This window comes from Hippocampus comes, unplaced genomic scaffold (assembly GCF_001891065.2).
Source record: "Hippocampus comes isolate QL1 unplaced genomic scaffold, H_comes_QL1_v1.1 scaffold142, whole genome shotgun sequence".
Lineage (NCBI taxonomy): Eukaryota > Metazoa > Chordata > Actinopteri > Syngnathiformes > Syngnathidae > Hippocampus > Hippocampus comes.
In genome coordinates this window covers 532,180-559,244 of record NW_017805482.1, presented here as the reverse complement: position 1 = coordinate 559,244, position 27,065 = coordinate 532,180, and the positions used below count along the sequence as shown (strand labels likewise).

Here is a 27,065-nt window from a genome sequence, read left to right as displayed (position 1 = left end):
TTGCACGCATTTTTAGCTGTTATCTTCACACGTGTAATTCTTTCTGAATTCACGTTACAGATACAATTAGTGGTACTGGATTTAGTATTCATTTCATGAGGCTGGTCATAAATTCCAATGTTTCTGCTGCAATGTATTGCGCTTCATTTGTGAATTAGTATCCCACAGGTGTCAGGGAAAATTAAACTGCAAACCAGCGCTATTTTTTTTTGTCATTCTGCTTTTGTCTGCCCATTGAAGTCCACCATTGTAAACACTTCATGTAACTCTCAAAGTGATTTGACAAATACTTTGCTAACAAGAGTATAAAAACATGTTTTTTTTTTCTCCACACCATTGCTGTTCCACATACAAGGTTCCCGGAGCCGATGTCCCTGGAAGTGACAAGGTGTTCACCACATCACTCTCAGTCCACACAGTTTTTTCCCCACAAAGTCAAACGTGGCTCAGCTTGAGAAGTCAGTGTGCATGGGGACAATGTTGTGTTCAAAAGCGGCGTATTGGGAATCCCCGGTGCTGGCCAACTTGAGCTGCTGGGCGGCGTGCGAAAGCTGGAAAGCGGCATCAGGGTGAGCCGAGTCGGGCAGCAGCGTGCACTCCCGCTCCAGCAGCTCGGCCACTCCTTTGAGGAGGTCCCAGAATCCAAAAGCCAAAGCAGCTTTCCGCAGACGGTTCAGCTCCTGGGAATATTTTTAATAAATGGTTAATAGTTAACCCAAAAAAAAAAAAAAACCCAAAACAAAAAACATGCGGTGCAATGTTACCTTGTAGAAGGTCTGTGTTTTATCAGGTAGTTTTCTTGCATTCCTCAGAATCTTTTGGACATCAGTCTGAAACAAATGTAAAATGATTACCTTAAAATGTTCTATTACAGGGGAAATAAATGTTCTGAACAGTATGATTAATATTCCGTCTGTGGAATATGAATTAAGCATATTCCGCCTCGGCCACTTTATTTCGTCCTGCCGCGTGCTCAGAAAACAACCAATCACGGCTCATCTCTTTTTTTGGATTTGGTCATGTGACATTCGTAAACTGAGCCCTGAGGCGATGTGATGTCATGTTCAGTCGACAGCAGGTGATAAATTAGCCCCCCCCACCCCCGAGATAGATTTCACTGCTTCATTCATATTCCACAAACTGACTATTAATCAGAACTCAATTTTTAGGCTAGTGAGACCAGATAGAAATTATTATTCTCAAGAACATTTTTGACGTGACTTTTCCTTTAAGGGGATAAAAACAATCTCAAATTGGTGCTAACCGCCCAATAAGAATCAATGATCTTTAAACGTTTCTTTTTTGTTTTGTCCAAAACTCTAAAAGTTTTTTTCTTCCGATTTAAAAATGGAGAGATGCGTGTTTTTATCAGGTCTTACTGAACCTCCTGTTAGGTCTTTAGTGGAAGCCCCAATGGGGTCAGGGCGATTGGGGTTTGGTCGATTGGGGTTAGGGCGATTGGGGTTTGGGCATTTGGGCGATTGGGGTTCGGGCGATTCGTCACGATTTAAATCAAATCCCTGTGCCTTGACATGACATGCATTTTTTGTGCAGTTAACTTTTATTCACCACACAGTTTTCTCCTTCCGAAGCATCGTTTTGGCGTATGAGACGGATCTTCAATGCATCAATGCCTTTTGGGAATGATGGTTTAAATTTCCCTTCTAGGGACACTTTTAATGAGCCCGGCCATCAAGCAGGAGACCTTCACCTGTAGTCCGCTTGCTTTAATCCACACGGTGACATTCTGAGCGTAGCTTCGTTTGACGGGCGGCTGCACGGGGAAAGGACTTTTACTGTCGTCCTCTCCATAGGGATTTTCCGCCGCCTCTGAAAGGCAGGAAGAAAGCACGAGGTTCAGTTGTGGTGTAAGACACAGAGTATATATGGCAGCCATGATTTGACATTGATGCCGTTTAATGATTAACACAACCTGATTATGTTCACATACTGGAAGACCTTTGTCCTTGAAGCGAAAATGTGTTGGAAGGGTAAGCGTGTCACAAGTGAAGGTTTTACAAAGCTTCAAGAGGCCAGCGCGAATGGAAAGAAGGGGTCAACATTTGTGTGGGGGGTGTTACCTGAGATTGGTCCCAAATGGGAAATCTTCCCCAGCCAAGGCAGAGGCTCAGTACTGGGTTCAAACAGTGACATCATCAGATTGGACTTCTTCTTGCTGTCGGCTTGCGAATACAGCATGCCGAACCACTCCGGCCTGTTACAAATAGACCAGCTTGAGATCACTCACGACTTAACATCACCTTAACATCTCAACATCAGCGTTTCCCAACTTTATCTGACCCAAGGCACACACTTTACAGTAGCAAATTCCCATAGTAAACCAAATGAGACAAAAGACTTGATGCGGTAATATATTTCGTTACATTTATGAAGTAACGGTTTGGTGAAGCAGCTGGTGAAATTTTTTTTCTTAAACCTCATAACTATAGATTACAAATCATGGTAAAATCTGTATCTCGCAACCCTTTTTAGGAGAAAAAAAAAAAACCTGAGATGCGAGAATTTTTTTTTAAATCAGCGACAAAAACCTTTAGGGACACATGAAATCATCTCTGATTAAAATAAGCTGTTTTTGAATCAGCTAAGTGAAATTGGGTAATTACCCACAGCACCTTAATTTATCACAGCTCGATGTTTGGGAATCACTGCTTAGTATAGTCAACTCTGAACACGACCAGATTTTTCACGTTTGTCTCACCCCAACTGGACAAGCGCCACCATGCCCTCCACTTTTAGGCTGCCATGGAGTAGCACGCAGAAATTCGGACTTTTCCCTGCCATTTGACTGGCGGACACTTCCTCTTCCGGCTCATCTGCGCCGCCCGTGCCAACGTCGTCAACATCTGAGACAAAGTCAAAGTTCATCGTTAAACACCATCAAGCTGCGATGTGGCACAATGGATAAGGTGCCCGAGGGAAGGAACAACCTCTTATCCGCGCCAAGGTAGGTTTTCTTTTCTGTTATTTGTTAATATCGCAATAAATAGAATGTAAGTTTTAAAAGTGAACTTGAATGCATATTTGGAAGACCTTGATCTCTTACTCGCAGAGACCTAAAGGAGGATTAATGAGAGATGCATAAACTGTTTAAGCGCAGATATGTAAAATAATATAATTTTGTTAGTGGCTTGGCTGACAATAAAGATGAAGAAAGGAAAGTTTTTTTGTGTAGCGTCTGAGTGTTGGAGAGTGTGAAAGGCAAGCAACACATTTTGCGAGACGTTGCTGTAAATGACGTGAACCGGCGACCGCAAGACCGCTTCGAGTTTTTCGAGGATGGAGACAACCAACCACAAAGCAGACACCGGCGTCGCTTGACGACAGACACCTCGACCGCAGACACCTCGACACCTACGGTTGGAATCCACCCATCTTTGGCCCGCCGACCATGATGGCAATTAACTCTTCACCAACCAGAAGATGTCAATACCTTGTCACATACAGTAACTCATAAACGGTATAAAAGAGCTTGAGGTCAGAAGGTACGCGGTCATTCTGCATACATTCCACTCTAGCTAAGATAGACGTATATGATGACCCAGAGCTCTGCTGTAAGCATTAGAATCCTCCGTCTTGGCTTAGACTTGCGTTCTGGCCAGTCAGACTAAAAGTCTTCTTTGGTTGATAAGGAGCCCCTCTTATACTTTACTGCAGTTACTATTAAGCCTTTTTGTTTTCATTTTTAATCTACTTTGTTCTGTGTTGAGGTAAGATACAAATAAAAGAGAAAAAAAAACTGTCTTGGATAAGGATTGTTTGACATTCCCGTGCACAGATTGATAAGAGCAAACTCGAGAGCCCATCTCACCGAACAGTTCAACAATGACAAATTCCACTGAAGGTCACGAAACAGCAAAAACCAAACGCCATGATGTCAATTAAGTCATTTGGAAGCTTTACATTGTGTTCTTTTTTTCAGGGAAAAGTACTCCAACAAAACACATTAGGGGACTGCAGATAAGACACAGAACTGCGCACACTCACCTTTGTTGACAGCGATAGGCAGCACCAAGTGTCGGGATATGACAGGAGGACTGGAGATGTCCGCGATTTCAATGAAGCCCACGATTTCCAGATCTGCAACAAATAGGGCACAATGCTCATGTGCAGCTCAGCATGAGCCATTTGCGATTTTCAAATTACATTTCCTACAAATGTTAGAAACCGGATTCCCTGCTCGTGGTATGCTTAATACATTGTAGACTTGTTGAACTGGTTGAAGTTGATTGCTCAACTGTTACGCTGTCCAAGTTATCAGCAGATGAAACATTTGAGCACTTTATCGAGCATTGGCAGCAAACGTACCTGGATTGACAGTTCGGGCTAAAGGTTCCACCTCCTCATCCACCACCACAGGCTCAGGTCGAGGGAACACCTGAACGTCTGCGGATAAGTTCCCGCAGTGCAGGACAGCATGGAAGGGGCAGTAGGCCCTGTCAATTAATCTCCTGGAGACACACAAAGAAAATGCAACACATTTTGGAAACATTTGACATTACTAGTGAATCCTTGGACAACAACAGCCGTACCCAAACATGGCCTGTACACCTTGCATGCACAGTGGGCCCTCCACAGTGAAGACCTGTCCGTCACCTCCACCTAGACAAAGAAGCTCCTCCCATTTGTCCAAAGCACCTGTCATCTGCAACTGGAATACAAGCAAAATGGATGATTTTAATGGTCTTGAGATGTGAGAAAAAGGGATCAGTTCTTCAAAAAAAAAAAACAAAAAAACAAATCAACAAGCAACCAATCATATTGTTCCTGGCTTCAGTGATAGATAGTTTGAGAAGTTACTGAAACCTGCACTTTTTAAAAGCATCAAACCGGTAACCACAATATTTTAAATCATTGAGATGCACAAACGGGGATATGAAACTTTACTGTGTTGTGCAAATTTGTGTCATGTTTTTATTGTCTTAATTTAGCCTAGAGTCTTCAAAGTATACCCATAATTGACATCACAACTACCTGTGATTAAGCTTATTGTCTTTAGACAAAAATTACAATAATATACTCAATGTGCCTGCAGCAGACTAAACATGGTATTCTGGTTTATATTGCGTTTGTCGAAATAGAATTGAGCAGAATTATGCACACGTTTTCAGCCGACCAAGGAGGCTGAAATTTTATGCAGTGCCCTTACTGTCAAAGGAAACTGACGCCAATCACTTGTTTTCTGGGTTTGCTCACAGTGAAGAGAGTCAAAACGGAAATCAAGACAATCAAATTCGAAGATGACTAGCGTACCTCCTCCGTGTTGGCAACACACATGATGTACATTTTGGTCGGGAAGGGGAAGGGCAGAGGGAATTTCTTGTCGTCACCGCGATGCCTGAGCGATTGCAGGGAGTGACGCAGGGAACCTTTTCCAATACCGAGAGATCCGTCGGTCACTAGCACCACCTTATGGACACAACGGGGAACAACATCAACAAAAAACACGATGCCGTAAATACATGTGGAGACTTTTAATTACAATACCTGACAGGGACAAGCACTTCCCCACTCTTGCTGCACGACGTTGCTGACACCATTCAGAGCTGATTCCACGCACGTCTTGTCATAGTCTTCCAGGTTGCTGAGGGCGTCCTGCACAGGAACTACTATTAATAATCACTGAAGCTCCGTGTCTTGTACGGAAACACATTGGCGTGTACCTGTAAAGCGTTATAATCCCTGGTAAACGGCACCACTAATTCCCAGAGGGATGAGAAGGCCATGAGTGCGGTGAACTCCAAGCGGTAGTTGGAGGCCATGTGCTCGAATAACATATTGAGCCCATGGACGGCCAAGTTCTTCCTCTGGAACTCTTCGCTGCTGTCCTGTGACACCGGCCTCGTCATAGACAGGGACGCGTCCATCAACACCACTGTAGGCATGATTTACTGCTACGGTGTTGAGGACCCGAAGAAGAGGAATTGAGGGGGAACGCGAGATATTAGCTACGTAGACGTTAGCTTCGGTCTGGGGAGGATGTGCTAACGGAAACGTCCATCATTTTTTAAAGCTAATTTTACAATGCAGGAAGCTAGAAACTAGGCGTCGTTAAATGGGGATGTTGTGAGTTAACCATTTAACAATTCGGGTGAGTCGAACGCTTCGTGTTGAACTGTTGTGTTTCTCATAAAGTTGTCGAGTTGCTAAAGCTAAGCCGAAGCTCGCGCTTTGCCCTTAGGAGCCATCGAGTGCTTTAAGTCTTGAATGCGCATTTCTTTTCCCGTCCGAGTAGGCAACAAACAACAATACAGGGTTCCGCTCTATATAATTATTATTATCATTATTATTATCATTAGTAGTAGTAGTATTTTATCTTGTTTTTTTTTTGTTTTTTTTTTTTAATTTTTTTTTTTTGGAAGAGCAATTTTCATGTTTTTTTTCCCCCACTACGGTCCGGGACTCGTGCAGGATTTTTCTGTGGGAGTGGGAAAATCCACGACCATGTCACCCGTACTACACTACACACACATATGGAAACATCACATTTTAATAGCACTCACAAAAAGGGAAAAAATGCAATTACATTATTTTTCATAATCGCTCTGTCCTTTAAACAACCTAGCATCTCTTCAATGTCTAAATGTTTTCTTTTGTCCACAGCTGGACTCAAATCATGACCCTCTGGTTCCAAAGCCCAAGTCCTTACAAATGATAGAAAACCTTTCACACTCACTGCGTAAGAACTCAACCCGTATTGTCTACACAGAAGAGAGCAGAGTGAACCACTACACACGCTTGACTTAGTTTCTTTTGAGAGACAAAATGTATTTTACACAAAGAAGGCATTTGCAGCTATTTGTACTTCTCCCTGTTCTATTCTTCAGATTGTAAAACACTTTGCCAACACTTCAGACTGGAGAGAATGTTGTGAAAGACTCAAAAGAGAGCATAAAAAAAATCCACCTTTCAATGCAACATTAGAGGCCATAACACCACCACAGACCGAAATGGAAATCACCAGCCCATCACTACCAACTACAGTACATGTCTGCGTCACATCAATCAGTCCCTCGCTTTTGGAGGAACCATCACGTCATCTTTACCTCCTGGTGATGCTCCTCACATGCAGAGGGAGTACCCGAAAGATCTGTTTTCCATTAGGGAGCACAGAGCACTGTACATGTTTTGACGCACTGTATTAAAAATGATTTGCTCATCATATGGCCTGTTTTGCTGTTCATATACACACCGAGGTTCTTTGTGACGTGTTCTGTTCTATTATTGTTGTTTAATGTCAAATGTAGTCAGCTGTAGTGAAAAGTGCTATATAAATTAAATAGATGGTTTTGTATTGTATAAGCACAAAATGTTATATTTTTGTGCTTAATACCATACCATAATGTACCATTTTCTACTACTTATCCGGGATCAGGTCGTGGAGGCAGCACGGCCAGGACCAAAACCAAATTGCTCCTCCCGAATCCAGGATGTGCTTAGTATAAAATGTTGTATTTTTACATTGCATTTTGGAATTACTTTGACGTCAAGAATTTACAATTTGTAGTGAATCTTGCATTCAAGTTCAATTGCAATGCCAAAATGGAGGTGGACATAAAATAAATGTGCTTTTCAATTGAAATGGAACCGCTAGTTGAAATATTACAAAATGCAAGGTACCTTCCAACGAGGAGCATTCAAATATAAGACACAAATATAAGCCAAAAAGACAGACCATTATTCTGCCATTTGGACAAATCATACAAATTGATTTAATTAAAATGCCGCGAGATTTATTTGTAATTACAAATAAATAAATGCCACGAAGTATTTGGTACGAATGTGAAAATATTCGTGAGGTGGGCCACGATGAAGTGAGAGTGAGACAATACGGTATACAGTAGCTAATCTTCTTAAAGCCTGCAGGTATTAGCTATTATGCTGATCCATTGTGAAGACGCGTCCTGCGTCCTACATAAACTGTTTGCTTGCTCGCTTGTGTGTGTCCCGCTCCACCGGCTCAAGCTTCACTCTGATTGTCAGACGTTTCCCTGCCTTCTCTGGCCCAGCAGAATTTTGGTAAGTTTGCATCTTTTTATTTTAAATGCAGTGTTGTTTTCATATTTGTAAAACCCAGCAAATATTTATATTTGATGTCATTTCTGTGGTTGTGTTGAGCTCAAAACAATCCTTGTTCGTTGAGATCTAGTAAGCAATAAGAATAGTGTTGATAAAGGGGAAATCAGACCCCCAAAATACTTGACAATATTATGTTTGATGCAGCCCCACTAGTTTGCTGATTAATATTGCGTTTGTGGAATACTGTATGAGTGAATATGCAAAATCTACCGGCTTTTATCCATCTCAGGGGGGGGTGGCCATTTTGCTACTTTCTGTCAACTGAAAATGACATCACAGTTGCTCAGTCTCAGGTAACGACCAATTACGGCTCACCTGTTTTCTAAAGCTGAACGGTTGTTTCCTGAGCCCTGAGCAACTGTGATGTCATTTTCAGTCGACAGCAAGTAACAAAATGGCCGCCCCCTGTGATGGGCAAAAAGGGGTGGATTTTACTGCTTAACTCACATTCCACAAATGTAATATTCATCAGAATGACGTGTTCAGACTAGTGAGGCTGCAGAGAACATATTATTGTAAAGACAATTTGGGGGTTGACTTCCCCTTTAATAATTATAACTTGAAGCATCACCCATTTATCGAGAATACCCGCTTCTGATCGGGGCTCATTTGAATTCCAGAGTTCGGGAATGTCAAAGTCAGAGAATTGGCCCAAAATGGCCGTTTTGCTCTTCAGTTTCAGGCATGTGTCCTTCAGAGCTTTAAAACTAATGTTGCCTTATTTTCTAATTTTCCAGGGGGTGCAACTGAGGGGTCATTGGGGGAGTCGTTTCAAGACCCCTATAACACCCACATTTTCAGCAGGGTATTTGCCAATATTGGTGAGGTCAGAAGAAGAACAGTGACAATTCTAAGCGGACATTCGAACACCTGTTGCTCAGGCCCTCATAATAATCTGTTTTTATTTTTGCACGGTAGGTGGCCCAAGGATGCGAAATGAAACACGCCAAAGAGGTGCGGGATCCTATGAGCCCCAATCAGATAGGGGGCGATCTGGACTATTGGACTGAGAGCTGGATTGCCCTTAATGCATCGAAATCCACAATCACACACAGAATCTGAATATACAGTATGTATTGTCCAGGAAGGAAGCGACTTCGTTTGAGGCGAGTCTTATTCCTCCTGGCCGGGGTCTTCATCTGCATCGTGTACCAGCTGACCATCAGCGCCGAACACGATGAACTGTCGCCTTTGCCTCAGATCGGAGACGCTTTCACTGAGGGCTCGGCTGGATGGGTCGAGGATGTCACGGCCGAGGGTCGGGAGAAGCCAAGAAACCAAACGACACAGGCGACCCCTTCCAACTCGACTGTTTCGAGAACTCCACCGCCAGCAACCACCAACCGGACTATTGTGCATTGCATCTATGTCCCGCCTGATCCCAAGGAGGAGGCCCCCACTCCATCTTCTCCTGGTGAAGCTCCTCACATGAAGGGAGAGTATCCGGAAGATATTTTCTCAGTGGAGGAGCGCAGACGAGGCTGGGTGGTCTTGCACATTTCCGGCATGATGTACATGTTTGTGTCACTTGCTATTGTGTGTGATGAATTCTTCGTACCCGCACTCGGGGTCATCATAGACAAATTAGAGATATCCGATGATGTGGCGGGGGCTACTTTCATGGCTGCCGGAGGATCTGCCCCTGAACTTTTCACCTCCTTGATCGGGGTCTTCATAGCTCATAGTAACGTTGGTATCGGGACGATCGTCGGTTCCGCAGTTTTCAACATCCTCTTTGTGATCGGGATGTGCGCTTTGTTTTCCCGGGAGGTTCTTCGTCTCACCTGGTGGCCTCTTTTCCGAGATATTTCCTTCTACATTGTGGACCTCATCTTGCTCATCATCTTCTTCCTGGACAATGTCATCATGTGGTGGGAGAGTATGATGCTGGTGGCCAGCTACACGCTCTATGTCATCTTCATGAAGTTTAACGCCCAAATAGAATACATGTTCAAAACGCAGCTTTACAAACACAAGAGCATTGTCCGAATCATCACTGATGAGGAGCCAGAAGTGGTAAGAACATTTGTTTTATCAAACACTTCTTAGAACAGAACAAGGCAGTCCCTATATAACACAGACTTTTTGGTACACACCAAAAGCCATGTATCCACTCATCCATTATTTAGAGTGCTTGACCTCATTAGGGCCACTGGTGTGTGTGTGTGTGCGTGTATCGTAGTCAAAATGTTAATGCATAGGTTTTTGTTCCGGGTGAAGGAAATTCCTTTTCATAGAATTCCGGGAATGGGAATATTATATATATATATACATACACACACACACACACACACACACACACACACACACACACACACACACACACACAAACAGACACATACATATTTTATAAAACTCAAACTAATAAAAACTATACCAAAACAAAACATTTTTCAAAGATAAAATTTAACAAACCAGGTCTAAAAACATTAAAACTAAAAGCAAAAACAAAACAAAAAAAATGTAAATGTAAAATAAAATGTCACTATAATGATAAATCAAAAACTATTATAACCATGCCCATAACTGATCTTTGTATTCTCGACTTTTCATTCGCTATACTGTCCCAAAACATTTGTCCATCCACGATACCGCTAATCCAATCATGGGGGCCATGATTTTGTCATCGTCGGGTTTATTCCTTAAAAGGATCACCCTTTCAATCCTGACATGTTTACTGACATGTTTATGAATGTGTCACCAAGAGTGAAGTGACACACTGAAATGCCCAAAAGCCAAACTGAGCGACACAATCCCTCAAGGGAATGCCGAGCTGCGCCCAGAGTGGCGCCCACATCAAGTGTCTTTACTCACTTGTGAACAAGCTCACGTGACAAAATGCAGATGCACATTCACAGTTTCAATCTGCTGGGAAATTGTATACGCACATCAATTGTAAAAATGTTTGTCATGCCCGATACGTTTCAACTCCCATGCGCAAAACAAAAAAAATGACAATGCTGAAAACAAGGACTGATACAAAACCACCAACTGAATGAAATTTTTTTTTTTTTTTTTTGCTTAAAAATTCATTCCGCGCAGACCAAAGCCAATGGGGGCAGTCAAGATAACGGTCCTCCTCCACCAGACGACAGAAATCGGTTAAAGGTAAAAGCGGAAAACATTTTTGACCATTTTCACTCATTTCTCTTCATGCTTAATTGACCTCCGTGCTGTTCATTTGCATGGCGCTGCCATGGCAACAACAAATGTCTCGCAGCTGATAACGATGCATTTTTGCTCGCGTTTCACCAGCAACGCCATTCGTATTGTTTCGCCCTAGTTGAAGCCATCCCTTCAGCGCGGTGGAAGTTCAGCGTCTTTGCACAACAGCACCATGAGGAACACCATTTTTCAACTCATGATACACACATTAGACCCCCTGGGAGAAGGTGAGCTCCACCATGACAAGCACACATCAACTGCACTGTCATCATCATTATGTTTGGCCATTCTTGGTTTACTTAATTGAGAAGTACTGGATGTCAAATAGAGAAATGAAAAACAGCTGTGGATCTGGATAAGAATGTAATATATTTTCTTCATGTGTTAGTCACTTTGGTATTATTGGCATTGCGTGGTGCAGATGTGCTTATTCCATGTGGGACTCTAGTGCGCCATATTTAAAGGGAATGAACTGAGCCGCTTTGATTGGCCATGATTGAAATTGGTTTTGACCACTTTTAGAGTGGCGCAGTGCTCCCTCTTGCAGATCCACCATCCCGCGCTACTCTGAGAAATGACCAACATCGCAGAGATACGCATGTGCCGCGCGGGTTTACGCTAGTTCTGAAAATGAGCCCTATCTGTTTTTTTTCTTTTCACTTTTATTTATATTTACGTCTTTGAGTGGCGATCTTAACACTCTACTTCATGTCATGTATATGTGACCATCTTAGGACTAGAACAACAAAGCTAATTAATGCTGTTCAGCGTCCTCTTATTCCACGGTGCAGCTGTACCTAATGTTGTGGCCAGTATGTGTATCTTCCACAGTACGAGTCCATTTGATAATACAACAAGTACTTTGAGACAGTCATCGTCTTGTCTATGCCCTCCTTTATTTTGAAAGTTTTTGAGTTGTGTTGAACGCCCGACTGTTCCTCCATCACTCTGCAATTGACTGTGCGACGATGTCGATACACCGATGAACGCTGTCGGCTGTTTCTTTGTTCTGGTGTGAACGCTTGCAGGCAAATTCAAGGACAAGGCTGAGAATCTGAATAATGTGGTGAGACGGAAGGCTGAAGGTGATGTTGCAGCAAAGAGTGAAGGTAACTCGCAAACACACATTCTATTGTACACGCGGCTTTGCTCAAGGGCACTTTCAATGTAAGTCAGGAAGAAGACGAGTACCTCCCAAACTTTCGTTAAATTCAATATTGATATGTCACAACTAAGGACAAGAGTTCGAAGCTCACCAGTTGGGTATCATGGTCACGATTTTAACCCTTTCGGGAACAACGGTTACTACACTGGACAGCTTATGGTATCAGGTTACAGGGTGCATGAAAGGGTTAAATTGCGCCGTCCCTTTCAAATAAATAAGGAGATATAATTGGTGGCTTGCGGACTACACGGTGGAATAACGCAAGATTAATAGGACGTGAATGATACTCTCTTCAATATATCACACTGGCTCTCACAAAGAGCTGAGCAGTAGAAACGTATGATGTACTTGTTAGATGGAGACGGTGGTCAGGAGCAGGCCAAAGAGGACGAAGCCGCTACGACGGGCGAAACTGAGAAGAACGAGCCACCTGACGATGACAAGGTACTCACCACCACACATGTCAAAAAGCCCCGAAGTCAATCTTTGATACCTTACTATGTAAGGTGAACATGCAGCATGCAGCATGCAGCATGCTCCGTACTTCATACTTGTGTCCAGTATATGTCTTCTTCCAACACTGCAGGAAGACCAGCCCGCGGGGGGAGACGGGTCAGACGAGTCAAGCAGCGGCGAGGAGGACAGTGATGAAGATGACAGTGATGAAGATGACAGCGAAAATGATTCCGGCGAAGATGAGGAGAACGAGGAGGAGCCTCTGTCTTTAGAATGGCCCGACACACGGCGGAAACAAGTCACTTACCTCTTCTTGCTGCCCATCGTCTTTCCTTTGTGGCTCACCGTCCCCGATGTCCGCAAACAGGTCACCGCAGTCGAATATTGCAATCATAACGAGACGTAAAATGACGACAAGATAGACGTAAAATGTGACTTTTGCTTTTTCTGACAGAATTCCAGGAAATTTTTCGTGTTCACCTTCCTGGGCTCCATTCTGTGGATCGCCATCTTCTCTTATCTTATGGTGTGGTGGGCTCATCAGGTTAGCGACTGCGGACACACAGGACAAGTTCAAATTTTACAACCACGCGTTGATGAGCACACGTAAACGTCCGCTGGTTCGCTGACCTGAGGCACTGGGCAGGTGTGTAGAGGTAGACAGGCTCAGAGAGGGAAGGTGGGGTGAGACCATTTCAAGGAGGGGTGTCAAATTCATTTTTGTCGCAGGCCACATTTAGTGACCGTTTCCCTTGGACGGCCATAATGACTGTGAAACCATATAAAGAAGTCAACTACTGTAATGATGGGTTTTGGTAAGAAGAAAATCTTACAATAACTCGCTTATTTATTACATATAAGAAGTTGAAATTTTGGGACCGATTTTAGCAATCATCGTACCATATAAAGAAGTCAACTACTGTAATGAGGGGTTTTGGTAACAAGAAAATCTTACAATATCTCGCTTATTTATGACATATGAGAAGTTGAAATTTTGGTGCAACTCTAAAAATATACATACAGGGAGCCAGTCAAGGTAGGTCAGAAGTGGAGTTATGTGCTTCCGTATACAAGCTCCAGTTAGGAGGTAAGCAGCAGCGTTTTGGACCAACTGGAGACACTTGAAGGCTGACCCCGAAATAAAGTTCAACAAATCAGCAACACAATACTTGTAGTTGAACTCTGTTTTATCCATACAGGTGGGCGAGACAATCGGAATCTCTGAGGAGATAATGGGCCTGACTATCCTGGCCGCTGGCACGTCCATCCCTGACCTCATCACCAGCGTGATCGTGGCCCGGAAAGGACTTGGAGACATGGCCGTGTCCAGCTCGGTGGGCAGCAATATCTTTGACATCACTGTGGGGTGAGTTTTAACCTTCTGGGCTCTTCCTTTTTTCTTCTTCTTCTTTTTAACGTACTAATTCGCTCGCTAACAACCAGGCAAAGTGATCAATTGATACAGACTCCCAACGCCATTTTACATATCGCCTATCGATGGCTCATTCATTCAAACCACATCGGAGAAGCACAATGACACAACAGTCACTTAATTCTTCACTGTTTCTCTCGCTGTGTATGTTTCAGTCTGCCGCTGCCGTGGCTGATCTACTCGTTCATCCACGGTTTGGTCCCCGTGGCCGTCAGCAGCAACGGGCTCTTTTGCGCCATTGTCTTGCTCTTCCTCATGCTGCTCTTTGTCATCATCTCCATCGCGTCGTGCAAATGGAAGATGAACAAGACTCTGGGCTTCACCATGTTCCTGCTCTACTTTATCTTCCTGGTGCTCAGCGTCATGTTGGAAGACCGCATCATCGTCTGTCCCGTCTCCGTCTGAAGGTTACGTTACACCATGCGGTCTCTCAGCGCCGACATGTCCTCAGCATGTTGCGCGTATTGCAGAACATTGAGAATTCATGCAGGATTCACTCTCAGTTGAGTATATTATTTGAAAGCCTTTCAGTGATATGTGTGAGAGGATTTCAGTTCTAACCTCAAGCTTTTCAGTAAAACTGGAAAGACTTGTTTTCAACTAAATGTGCCTCTCATTACAAGGCACCATCAGGAACATAATTAGTTCATTAAAAATATTACCTATCATGCCAACTACTAAAATGCTCTCACACGCACCACTGACATGAATCCAGTAATATGACTCTCTCACAGTCCCCATCCCCCTCCACACACACACACACACACACACACACACACACACACACACACGCACACACACACACACACACACACACACACACACACTACTTTGACACTTATTTGACTATTTTACATGATGGCATTTCCACATGTGTGAGAGGATTTGAGTATGAGTGCTTCAGCTGTTTGTGTGCAAGAGATTGTTATATTATGATGTGTGAGATGATTTCAATTGTGTGGGAGTATTTCAGTATATGCATATTTGAGCATATTTTATGAGCGTTGGGGTATAATGTGAGAGTATTTCAGAATGTGAGTGTATTTGAGTATATTTCATAACTGTTTGAGTATGATGTGTGAGAGTAGTTGAGACAGTTGAGTGCCTGTTAGTTTAAAGCGTGAGTGCTCATATGTGACATATGTTATGGACGTGAGCGTTTTAGTGTGACCTTTGAGAGCATTTCAGTTGTGTGATTTAGTGTGACGTGAGCGTTTTTATGTGTGAGAGCATTTCTGTTGCGTGTGAAGATTTTTTTTGTATGAACATTTTACGATGATGTGCTATGATAACAATGAAATGAGAAGGCCCCAGTGATGTCTACATGCAAGAATCTGAATGTTTCAGTAGTGTCAGTTAATTTCAATAGTGTGAGATCATTTCGGTAGTGTGTGTGAGTGAATAATTTTTAAGTAGCATGGGTGTGACCTAGTTTTCCCTTAATAGGCGTGAGAGCGTTCCAGTTGTGTGAGAATCATTTTTCAGTTGTTTCAGATGGCCCCTTATACAAGTACAGTATGACCGTTTTTGTTTTCATTTCATTGTAGACCATTTTGCTTAGTCACAGTTTAAATCACTTTAATGGCCATCAGCAATTTAAAGAATCACATATCCAATAATGTTGGTGCGCTTTTATTACGAAATAAACGCAAATAACAGATTCACTTCTTTTGAACGTAGTTTCATATAAATTAGTTGTCCACCTTACAAACGGTGAATAACAAACGTACAGTGGTTAACCGTGACACACGATATAGACATCAAGTGGTGAGTTGGATAAGGCTAATGCACACGCTATGAAACGGGTCTGATTCCAAGCAAGGACATCACAGTACAAAGAGAAGTTGCTTTGTCAGCGTCTTTAGGGGCACAGTGACTCGAAGAAGTGATGTGAGGTCAGGGCAGGGCACAGCTGTCGTTTCAAACCGTGGACCTGTTTTAACTTCACCACATCCAATTCTGTACACGCGTTTCTTCATTTACTGTGACAATGTCAACAAAACAAACGTTGTGATGAATCCAACTGAAGTATTCAGTCATTTTCCCGTGAAACCCACTCTTTGATTGTACTGTACTGAGGGAATGTATACTTAGTGGTCCCAGACAACAACCTTACACAACAAATATCACTTTAAAAATATATTGCTTTAAAAACTGTCAATAAATCACATTAGTATTTCCCTTCTGGGTTATTTTGGTACACTGTAGAAAAAAAAAAACAATACACGAATAAACATTGTGCATATAAATGAATTTACTGTTCCCTTCTTAACTTTTTTTTTTTAAATTAATTTATTTATTTGTTGATTACCATGTCATTTAGTGTCTTCAGGTATTAAAGTGTGTACTTGGGGAGGATGGGGAGGAATGTGTTTTGCTTTTGGTAAAGCTGTATGTGTTAGACATTAAAAAAAAAAAAAATTACACATTTTGTTATGTGGCCCAGTCTAAGCCATCAATTCTTTGGTTGACGGGCCAATGCAGAGCTCATCTTGTCAAAGTGCTTAAAAAAACAACAACAACAACATAAAACCTACTGTCAAAAAGCAATTTGTTCTTTACACTCAACAACAGTCTCAACACGGGTCGCCAGGACCACAAAGTCAATATAATGATCTTTGACATACTTTTAAAACACAAGTCATAAAAAAGTGTAACAACTGTACAAACAGTTGACTGGTAAAATACAGTGGAATTTCCTCAATATTTAGTCAAGACTCACTGCTCCGCACGTCCCAGCGCTGAACAGTGAAGAGATGTCATCATGGCAGTTGCTTTTGCATTTAAGAGTCATAATCCCATTGTGCTTCTTAAAAAGAGCTCAGGTGAGCTGGTCCTGAGTCAGAAGACCAAAACACATGCGGGTGTTTTTCCTGTGTGTGTGTGTGTGTGTGTGTGTGTGTGTGTGTGTGTGTGTGTGTGTGCGCGCGCACGTGTGTGTGCATATGACATCTGGTTTACAGAGTGGGCTCCCCGAAGGTCTTCCTGCACTCCATGACCCCTGCTCCAGGGGGGCGGTCACAGTTGTGTGTCAGTTTGACCTGACTTGGGGTGAGGCGGTCATAAGCCAACTTGTACTCGCGGTCAAATGCATCTGCAAGGAAACAAGAGTTACTGAAGATTATTCACTTTCTTTCACCTCAAAGCAAATGAGCTATCTATCTATCTATCTATCTATCTATCTATCTATCTATCTATCTATCTATCTATCTATCTATCTATCTATCTATCTATCTATCTATCTATCTATCTATCTATCAGACAGTCTACCCTTTTTTTTTAATCAGCACATGAATGTAGAAGACAAAACCAAACTTAAATGTGCCAATTCAGATATTGCCCAGCAATATGTAAGAAATAAATAAATCAAAATTTGGAGAAAAAAAAACAAATCTTTTAAAATAACATGCCGTGGAGAACTTGTGGGCAGTCATGGGACTGCCCGACTCAATTTGAGCTGGATTGGGGAATCAGACAGAAGTCTCCGACAAGCAACTAATACAACAAGGAAGCAATCATAATAGATCTCTAAAAATAAAAGTCGCAAGCGGATTATAGCCCAATGTAATAGAGTAAAAACATGAATCCTTCTTAACACAAATACTCAAGCAAAAGTAAAACCAATGAGCAATAAAGTTACTTGAACCTCTGTGAATACGTTTGATGTCAGAGTTTGCATTGTACTTCAAACGGAATTTCTTGCAAGAGAAAGAAAGAAAATCTCAAAAACTTCATGACACGTAAATGACATCCAGGTTATCTCATGTCAGGACGTCACAGTTTTTAAATGACATTGAGGCAGTCATCACTACGTCATAATGCTTGATTAGCAAAGAAAGCGAGTCGTCTTGAATCTTGGATTAGCTCCCTTGATAGACAACGACACGATCATTTTCTTTTGTGTTTAAAAAAAACAGTTGTATGTTTGATCTTGGTAGGCATATTGTGTTCATTTGTCCTTGGTTTTCATTCTTTCTACACGACTGCTAAAAGTCCAGTAATTTAAGGATCAAATCATAGAAGAATGGCAAGTCATATAACATGGATGTCAGATGATATTTTGGAACTTACTGATATTGATGTTGTTCTTGCCCAAAGACACCAGAGTGAGGAATAATAAATCTCTGTACAAGCTCCTATGTGGGAGAAACACACACACACAACACCCCACTTGAGTTGATTTCACACAGGTGCCCGATTGCAAAGTCAATTTGCACCTCCTCACCTCTGTCTTTTAAAACCCAGCTCGGGCCCCAGCAGCTGGATGATTTGGCTCATGGGCTGATAGATATCGCTCTTCTTGATGCTCCTCACCAGACTCTGAAGGAGCTCCACTGTAAAGAGCTGGCCTTCCTCGCACAGGCCCGAGCGAACCAGAGAGTTGGCGCCTGCAACCAAACGGAGATCAGATTCCTCCTAATCAAAGGCTCATTTGTCTCCATAACTGCAAATCTGCGACTCAAAGTAAAGCACTGATAAGGACAGGCAGCCCCAAATTCAATTATGCGCAACTGCGCCATTACTTTCATGCATGATGTCATCGACTTGTGAGTATCACTAACAGAATCTGAGGGGCTAATTGAATCTTCTGTAATACAGTAAATGAAAATAAATAGTCCCCTCAACTTACAATGTGTGTTCCAGAGGACGTAACAAGGGTGGACTTTGTCTTGGTGCAACTTGAGGTTGTCCCACATGAGCCTCACCAGAACCTGCTTGCTGTCCTCAGAAGAAACACTAGAAAGAGTCTGCAGACGCCATGAAAAGTCGTCAGTGTTCCACATACCATATTGTCCGCACTATAAAGTGCGGCTAAAAGCATTCGATTTTCTCAAAAGCCGACAGTGCGCCATAATCCGATGCGCCTTATACGTGGATCAATATTCAGACTTCTTGGACGCAGTATTTTAAATGTTCTGTACAGTGCTTTGTTACAGCTGCAGCGCTTGTGAAAGCACTATATAAATAAAGCTGTATTGTATTGTATTTCCTTTAGTGTGGCTCCATCTAGTGGATACATAACGCAACCTCAGCCCCTGTTGTAGCTTCTATTCAATGCACTTTATAATGTGGTGTGCCCTATATATGAAAACAGTTTTTAAAGAGGCCATTCATTGAAGGTGCGCCTCATACTCCGAAGCGCCTTATATTGTGGAAAATGCGGTAATGATTACTTGAATTTGGACTTGACCAATTAATGGGATTATCTTTGTTATATGTATTCAAGGACCAAAAAAGAAGACATTTTGTCCATTATGTAATTGTTCAAATAACAACACATCCGGCCGATGAATAAGTTCGTGGAATTTTTTTTCTGCCAAATTTCAGAATTGGCACCGTCTTAAAAAAAAATAAAATAAATAAATCTATCGGTCAGGCCCTCCTTTGCACAATTAGGAATATATCAACTTTTTATTCCACAAAAAGCAAATGTTTCACTTACCCGATCGCCATAGCGACAGTGTTGTGAGGCCAGGATTAGCGTTGGCAGATTACTGGGCACCTCCAGCCTCCTAAAGAACCACACGAGGTTCCAGAAGACAATGGGGTGCTGGTCCACAACCCCTGGGGAGTAGATGGCCTCCTCGCCTTCGTTTACAAGGAGGCTCTCCAGTTCCTTCCAAAGAACCAGAGGGCTCAGATACGGCACCGTCACTGGTTCTGACGTCCCAGCATTCCTTGGCGTAGTATTGTCCGCCTCCGACATTTTGGCTTTGGGGTTGGGTGACACAGATGTGTCCTCTTTGGTCAGCGGAATCGACTCCAGGGGAGATCTGAGAGAAGACACGGTGGATCAGATTAAACAAGGCCACGGGCGAAATGGAAATATGTGTTTGAATTAAAGAACTTGCCCGCAGGGAGGCCTCAGATCTTTGACCTCCACATTGAGGAAAGGCAGGAAGGCTGAGCCGCAGAAGGGACACGTGCTGTTGAGGTTGGAGTCGTTAGCCGTCCAGCCTGCCATGATCTCCTCATCGTACACCAGAGAGTCGCAGGTCTTGCAAAGCGAGCAGCTGGACATCATCACCTGCATCCAAGAGGTATCAGGACCGGGCGTGAGACCACTTGGCAAGACGGAATATATACAGGAATGTATGTCAATGAACTCACCTCAACGGTATAAGAGGGTGAAGGCCTGAAACGGTTTATGTCGGGTGAAGAATCTGGAGTGTGAGGACTTCTAGAAGGAACTGTCAAACCACCTGCGAATGTATACGCAAGTTAGATGGAGCACGACAAATTCTATCCAGTAAACATGTCAACATTTTTTTTTTAAATAAACCCTTTCAGGGACAGTGGTTACTGCAGTGGTCAGCTGTTATGTTATCAGGTTACAGGGTGCATGAAAGGGTTAAATGAATGGAATTGCCAGCACGTTGGGTCAAGAACATGATCCAACAAGGGGTAAAAACGATCCAAACTGAGGAGTCGAAGCTCCCATGAAATGGCAGTGCAAGTTATCAGTATAGCCGTGGTTAAAAATAATGCTCATTTTATTACCAACCTTTTTTTACGGAGTAAACACTTTCCCTGTTTAGGGGTCACCACAGGTAAGTCATTTGCTATTTTCAGCACAGTTTTTAAACCAGACAGCCTTCCTGAAAACAAACCCGACTGGGATGGGATTTGATGCCAATTTATGTGAAAGGTCAGCGGTGTTACCCATTGAGATAACCAGCTGCCAACAATGATTACCAAAAATGTGATGTTAATTCACTTCAACTTAGTTCACAAACCTGCAAGCACAGCTTCAGCTCTTGAGCGCGCCCAATTTAAACCTTCCACCCAATCTGCTGGGTCAGAGAAATGAACCCAACCTTGGATAAAAGTACCCCAATCTGTTCTGAATCCACAGCTAGTCTGAGCGTGGGTTCGAAAAATAACCGAGCAATTTTTGTGTGTGTGTGTGTGTGTGTGTGTGTGTGTGTGTCTCTTGTGGTGAGCATATGCGTGTTACTTAAGAAGAGCCCACACGCTTACTCATAGCTCTCACGCCTGCTGCCCTAATTTCCCACAGCACACCAGCAGGCGCACTTTAAGACAAAATGACCAATTTGAGTCAGTCAGTGGTGTGCTTCGAGCAAGCGCGCACGCACAATGCTTCAGTCATGCGTGACTAAAATCTTTTGCAGCAGAGCTTTTGACATTGAGCGGATGATTTCGACAGACTGGTTTACGGGAGGTGAAACTAACCAGAGAATGAGTTGTGTCGGAAGACCCTGTCGGGGGTGCTGGGGCTCATGTGGGCGTGGCCCGCCACGGGGCTCCTCCTGAGTCGGGCCGCGGCGCCGTGCTGCGGGGACACGAAGGCGTCCGTGTCGAGACAGGAGTCATTATCCACAAGTGAGGAGCAGTCCGCGTCTCCCGAGGTGAGCGAAGACACGCTGATACGATCACAGTTTGAGTCCTGCCGGCGTAATGAGACAAAATGTGGTCAGGGTGAAAACGATTGCGAGGAGTGATGCGCTTTTCGGCGGCGCTGACCTGTGTTAATGAGGTTTGTGAGGACAGGCGGGAGTAGAGGCGGCTGGCCTTCTCGGCGACGCCCTTGCCCGCTAAGAGGACGCTGCTTTTGAAGCTGTCCAGGCTGGGGGTGAAGAGGGAATCCATGGAAAACGAGGAGGCGGAGGGAGTCGGGGACGAGGGTAACACCAAGGACGAAGGCCTCTCCCTGCTCTTGTTACCAACACCGAGAGGGAGCGACGGCGACGTCCGGAGCCGCTCCCTAGATTTGACAGGTAACAGGAGGAGGGTGTTGGAGCGGAGCAGCGTGTGGGCTCGGTTGGGCTGCGAGGAAGGACTCGATGGGTTGCGCACGTCCGTGTTGGGACTGCAGCTCCTCAGCGGGCTGTTGGTATTGTTCATGTACATTTCGATCTCCTCGGCCAGCTCGCGGCGGGCAGTGGGCGTGGTAACGCTGCCTTGGCCGCGTTCTTGCGCCGTGGCCATCAGAGACAAAGGATCAAAGCCTGCCTCAATGTCAGAACGACTGGATGTCCTGCCGCTACAGGTGATGCTTCTTCTGTTCGAGTTCTGTTCAGGCTCGGTGGCCTCCTCAAGCCCACTCAGTTTGTCGGCAGCAAAGTGGTGCTGCTTGTTGGAGGCGAGATGAGGGACGGTGAGTTTTGGAGCTCCAGACCCGACCGACAGGTCCAGGGACTTTGGCCGCTCTGCTTGGGTAAGAGGTCCACCAAGCACGGTGTCGCTTAATGACGGACTGGAAACTAGGCTGCCAGCATTGCCTGGAACAGAAACACTTCTGTTACGTTCTAGTTAATATATTCTACTCGACTATTTGGAAAAACATTTCTTCCCTCAATATTTTGACAGTGATTTTAATATGCAATTTTTTGGTCCTCTTCCTATGCATTTTTTTTTCACAAACACAAATTAATCTGTAATACAATAAACAAGACCAGACTTAATTTATATAAATATTTTGTTCTTATCGGCTACGCCTCTGCTAAAATAAAAGCAAATGATCCAAGAATATCGAAAGCACTTATCTACTTCATTACAGCCGCTAACACTGACTTGCGCCTGGAACAGAAACACTTCTGTTACGTTCTAGTTGATATATTCTACTCGACTATTTGGAAAAACATTTTTTCCCTCAATATTGTGACAGTGATTTAATATGCAATTTTTTTAAAGGTCCTTTTCCCCATGCATTTTTTTCCCCACAAACATAAATTAATATGTAATACAACAAAAAACAATACCATATTTAATTTATGTAAATATTTTGTTCTTATCGGCTATGCTTCTGCTAAAATAAAGGCAAATGAACCATGAATATTGAAAGCGCTTATCTACTTCATTACAGCTGTTAACAGTGACTTGCAGTCTTTTAAGCGTTCACGACATCAACTTCATGAAAATTAAAAAAGAGTGGCGTAAATATAAGGACGTCAATAATGCAAACAAATGTGTGGCTTTTCTCACATCAGCTTTTGATATATTGTGAAACAATGAAATGTAAACTTGTGGACTGAACTTATCGCGATGCGACATTACAGGTGTCAAACTCAAATATTGAAAGCGCTTATCTACTTCATTACAGCTGTTAACAGTGACTTGCAGTCTTTTAAGCGTTCACGACATCAACTTCACGAAAATTTAAAAAGAGTGACGTCAATGATGCAAACAAATGTGTGGTTTTTATCCCATCAGCTTTTGATATATTGTGAAACAATGAAATATAAACTTGTGGACTGAACTTATGGAGATGCGACATTACAGGTGTCAAACTCAAGGCCCGTGGCTCAGTTTCAGCAGCATTTGATTTTTTTTGTGGCCCATCAAGGCAAACAGTGGGTCGACTTCATGTTTCCTGCAAATCCTCTTCACCTTTGAAAACAATGAGATTTTTTTTCCTCGCCAATCCCTCCTTAAAAATAAGTGTGACATTATTTATTGGCCTAAGATTTCAAAATTATCTCTCCATCAATTTGTGCATGCAGTAAGTGATAATATAATAAGGTGATCAGGCATTATTTGGGTTCACAGTCATAACGGCCCTCCTAGGGAAACATAATAGTGGCCCACAACAAAAAAAACGAGTTTAACAATCCTGAACTATACACACACACAGTATTTAGCCTGCTGAGCGACTGAAATGAGCAGTCCCCCCCGTAAATTATAGCCTTTGCGCTTTGAAAAATGCTTTCTACTCCATTGTGATGTCGGTTGGAATTCAATTAACCGCTCAGCTCTGATTCACAGCGTAATATGATCGGCTGTATGATTACATAACAATCACAACAAAAGTGCAGTGATAGAACCGTTCAAACGACTGGAAGAATAAAATGCATGTTGTAAGTCGGCGCATGAATATCAGGATGACAAAGCACACGACGAATGCCGCAGCTGACCCCAAATGTTATTTGTAGCAGCGATGCAAGACAAATCCAATCACAAACAATGATTTGGTTACATAACACGACAATCATTCATCAACACGGTGCGGTTTTTTTACACAGAAGATTTTTGCGATACACCCACACCGTAACATTTGTTTTTTTCGTGATGAATTCAGATGTGATGGTCAGTGAGTGTGAGATTAAAAAAAAAAAAATAGCAGTTCATCCATAACTCACTGTGCAGTGGAATGTTTTCACCCTCTCTGGAGCACATCTCCTCCTTGGATAAGGAATCATAGCCTTGGTCTGACTGGCCACCTGAAATGGAATTTACATGCTTATTTTGAATATCTGTTTTCGGCACACGGTTGTGCTGCTGCATTTACGCTTCTGAGCGGTTTCTGTGGGTTTTTTTTCATTCGTTTTTTTTCAAGCAACGGGGAACACGCCATAAATGTAAAATCTGCAAGAATGAAGGGACTGAGGGTTCATGACTCATGTGCTACTTCTTCATAATGACTCATGTGCTACTTCTTCATCATCATAGGTCGGCGGCGCGGACACCCGCAGCGGCTCCTCTTGTTTTATGTTGAGAGGGAAGAAATTTCATCTGTGCTGTACAGCACATTTGACAATAAAGTGGGTAATGACAAAGTATTTTGTGTTTGCATAAAAAAAAAAAAAAAAAAGGAGGTTAGTGAATTTGTATTAAGAGCCGGCAGATCGACATGTCTTTTCATCTTGCAGGTCATTCTCAAATCAATTTTTTTTTTGCGAGGTAAGGACAAAGTATGTTGTGGTGGTACATAAAAAAAAAAAGGTTCGTGAATTTGTATTAAGAGCCGGTAGATCGACATCTCGTCTTTTCATCTTGCAGGTCATTCTCAAATCAAGTCGTGTTCTATCCTCGGTAAAGAAAAAAAAAACACTGCAGTGAGAACAATCAGGCAGTAGACAAAGAGGGTCTGCCTACCTGTGCTAAATCCATCATCGCTAGAGTCCATCTTATTAAAATCGGTATCGATGGAGGTGCGCTCAGCAGAGTCGTTTGTGCTGTCCAAACTGCCATGACTGACTGTGTCGAGATCGCTGCCGTCTGGAGGGAGACAACACGCAAAAAGCCAAGCGTCAATTGGTGCTCATCGCTTCAACTGCAAGAAATGAAGTTAAAATGCTCTGCATCCATATGAACTATTCAGAGAAAAATGGCCAGTATTTACCGTGACCTGACTTAAACTTCATCCTGTTTAAAAAGCCTGTTGGTCTGAATGGATTCAACAAAAGATAACGCATGACAGTTTTTTTTTTCTTTTAAGTTTGCCTTCTATCACATTTGGGGAAAAGAGCTCCTTCGACAGAAGGATACACAATTCATCTATGGCAAAATCTCTTCATTATATTTGAGGTTGAATTAAGGGGTCCATTTTTTTTTTTGGCCGTAATGAATAACCATCACTCCATATTAGGCAAAAGCCGCCATTCTCAAATTTCGACTCTGGTTAAGGTGCCGCAGTTTAACTTATTTAAATATTTCATTCAATTCTGATTGAGACACCCGGCCTTAATGATGTCATCATCCTATTCATTTGAATTGGGGATTTAACAATGTCCCCGTGATAAACGTTTATTGAACCGGACCACGAATTACCGCCCATAAAAAACAAGTCTTGAAATAAATCACCAAGTCTATCTAAACAATTCAACATTATCGGCGTCATGGTGGGAGAGGTTATTGTTGTTCTGCAGAAGATTTACCACTTTGTACTGCCATGAACCAGAGACTGATTTATAGCGTGCGGATTGTTTTTATTGGGTCTCTCACAATGTGCGATTATAAAAAATGCATGGCTCACCGGACTGCTGAAGGAATTAGAGATGGACTTGTTGGTTGGGAACAACATGTATTAAACTAAAGCAAGTTGTAAGATCAGAACAGCAAATTGCTCCCACATGATCAATGAGCTCCTTTTTTTCATTAGCAAACAGGAATGATGGGAAGTCAGACGCTTCATACATCAGTGAATCATTTATCAAAGCTGCCTTGCAACTCGGTGGGGAGTCTGATTGCTTCGATTGGCGTTATTGAGCAATAGTGAACAGTACTGCAGAATGTTAATAAAATCCGTTTTCATTTTGAAAGCTCTGCGCCTGCCGTATGTCACAAGAAGTTCGTAACTTGAATCTCATCGAAAGGATTTAGTGCCGCTAACTTGCTGACCGAAACATTAGGTACACCGGCCCACCATCAGGTTATCATAGTGCACTTTTTAGTGGTGTAGCCCCCATTGAATACTAAACTTAACATCTCACAGTATAGATCAATAATCACACACAAAGATGTACTTGATAGCCATTCGCTTTCTGTAGGTGTAAAAAGCAGGACTACAGAGGACAATAATCTCAAAGACCGAAGCTGAGCTGGAATACTTGCCATTTTCAATTTTTCTTTCAAGCTCACAATATGTTTCAGTGCGGTATTTATGCTACGGCGCAACCATAATAAAGAAAATTAAATGTATACATCTCTAACAATAAGCGCAGGTGCGCACAATGTTGTCTCCAATAAGATTGTAAAATGTTTGAGGCCATGCTGAACAGATATGCCACCTCTTGAACTCTACGTACAAATGTTCAAACTTCCAAAGCCAAATCCTACCTGACAATTGAGTTTCTCGGTGCGGGTGTTTCTTCCCTGCTTGCTTGAACTGGCCGACACCCAGGATCACATTTCTCAGCTTCCCCCACAAAAAGAAGCCTCCTCTGGTGGTGGACGGCCACGTGCTCTCCAACACCGCCTGCAGCAACAACGTCATGAGCACTATTGGCCCGAAAATCAACTTTGCGAGGCGTGATCGAACCAGCTATCGCACTCACGCACCTTGTTGTA

At 42.8% G+C, this 27,065-nt stretch overlaps 3 protein-coding genes and 1 long non-coding RNA gene across 6 annotated transcripts in view; 2 read left to right on the top strand and 2 right to left on the bottom strand.

Moving 5' to 3' along the window:
* Positions 1 to 9: 9 nt before the first annotated feature.
* On the bottom strand, positions 10 to 6,254 carry ints14 (integrator complex subunit 14). Its single transcript, XM_019875910.1, has 11 exons — positions 5,682 to 6,254; positions 5,506 to 5,613; positions 5,272 to 5,427; positions 4,551 to 4,669; positions 4,327 to 4,469; positions 4,006 to 4,098; positions 2,720 to 2,864; positions 2,082 to 2,215; positions 1,712 to 1,830; positions 765 to 830; positions 10 to 680 (listed from the first exon to the last, which is right to left on the bottom strand). The coding sequence occupies exons 1-11, from the start codon at positions 5,901 to 5,903 to the stop codon at positions 447 to 449; spliced, it is 1,539 nt and encodes a 512-aa protein (XP_019731469.1). The 5' UTR covers positions 5,904 to 6,254; the 3' UTR covers positions 10 to 446.
* Positions 5,784 to 7,180, top strand: LOC109519412 (uncharacterized). Its single transcript, XR_002168959.1, has 2 exons — positions 5,784 to 5,895; positions 6,622 to 7,180. It is a non-coding gene; the product is annotated as an uncharacterized LOC109519412 (long non-coding RNA).
* A 1,364-nt stretch (positions 7,181 to 8,544) lies between these two features.
* On the top strand, positions 8,545 to 15,075 carry slc24a1 (solute carrier family 24 member 1). Its single transcript, XM_019875915.1, has 9 exons — positions 8,545 to 10,113; positions 11,140 to 11,205; positions 11,381 to 11,489; positions 12,291 to 12,371; positions 12,783 to 12,928; positions 13,014 to 13,250; positions 13,338 to 13,427; positions 14,083 to 14,249; positions 14,471 to 15,075. The coding sequence occupies exons 1-9, from the start codon at positions 9,169 to 9,171 to the stop codon at positions 14,718 to 14,720; spliced, it is 2,091 nt and encodes a 696-aa protein (XP_019731474.1). The 5' UTR covers positions 8,545 to 9,168; the 3' UTR covers positions 14,721 to 15,075.
* Positions 15,076 to 15,931: 856 nt separating this feature from the next.
* Positions 15,932 to 27,065, bottom strand: part of dennd4a (DENN/MADD domain containing 4A) — a 23,853-nt gene continuing 12,719 nt past the window's right edge. For all 3 annotated transcript variants that reach the window (XM_019875909.1, XM_019875907.1, XM_019875908.1), the window contains 13 exons: positions 27,057 to 27,065; positions 26,835 to 26,973; positions 25,152 to 25,274; positions 24,416 to 24,496; positions 21,801 to 22,558; positions 21,510 to 21,723; positions 20,427 to 20,518; positions 20,168 to 20,343; positions 19,759 to 20,089; positions 18,946 to 19,063; positions 18,541 to 18,703; positions 18,387 to 18,451; positions 15,932 to 17,409 (listed from right to left, as the gene is read on the bottom strand). The exon at positions 27,057 to 27,065 is cut by the window's right edge and continues 120 nt beyond it. In XM_019875909.1, the coding sequence (XP_019731468.1) occupies positions 17,273 to 17,409; positions 18,387 to 18,451; positions 18,541 to 18,703; positions 18,946 to 19,063; positions 19,759 to 20,089; positions 20,168 to 20,343; positions 20,427 to 20,518; positions 21,510 to 21,723; positions 21,801 to 22,558; positions 24,416 to 24,496; positions 25,152 to 25,274; positions 26,835 to 26,973; positions 27,057 to 27,065 (2,406 nt within the window). In that variant the 3' untranslated portion in view covers positions 15,932 to 17,272. The remainder of the gene's footprint in view (positions 17,410 to 18,386; positions 18,452 to 18,540; positions 18,704 to 18,945; positions 19,064 to 19,758; positions 20,090 to 20,167; positions 20,344 to 20,426; positions 20,519 to 21,509; positions 21,724 to 21,800; positions 22,559 to 24,415; positions 24,497 to 25,151; positions 25,275 to 26,834; positions 26,974 to 27,056) is intronic.

Excerpts from the sequence above, each read along its gene's own strand:
- ints14 (XM_019875910.1), bottom strand. The coding sequence starts at position 5,903 with ATGCCTACAGTGGTGTTGATGGACGCGTCCCTGTCTATGACGAGGCCG. Across the intron at positions 4,099-4,326 it reads AGCCCGAACTGTCAATCCAG|ATCTGGAAATCGTGGGCTTC; the intron begins GTACGTTTGCTG and ends TATTTGTTGCAG. Across the intron at positions 1,831-2,081 it reads CCATTTGGGACCAATCTCAG|AGGCGGCGGAAAATCCCTAT; the intron begins GTAACACCCCCC and ends CCTGCCTTTCAG.
- slc24a1 (XM_019875915.1), top strand. The coding sequence starts at position 9,169 with ATGTATTGTCCAGGAAGGAAGCGACTTCGTTTGAGGCGAGTCTTATTC. Across the intron at positions 11,490-12,290 it reads ATTAGACCCCCTGGGAGAAG|GCAAATTCAAGGACAAGGCT; the intron begins GTGAGCTCCACC and ends GAACGCTTGCAG. Across the intron at positions 12,929-13,013 it reads AATCTTTGATACCTTACTAT|GAAGACCAGCCCGCGGGGGG; the intron begins GTAAGGTGAACA and ends CCAACACTGCAG.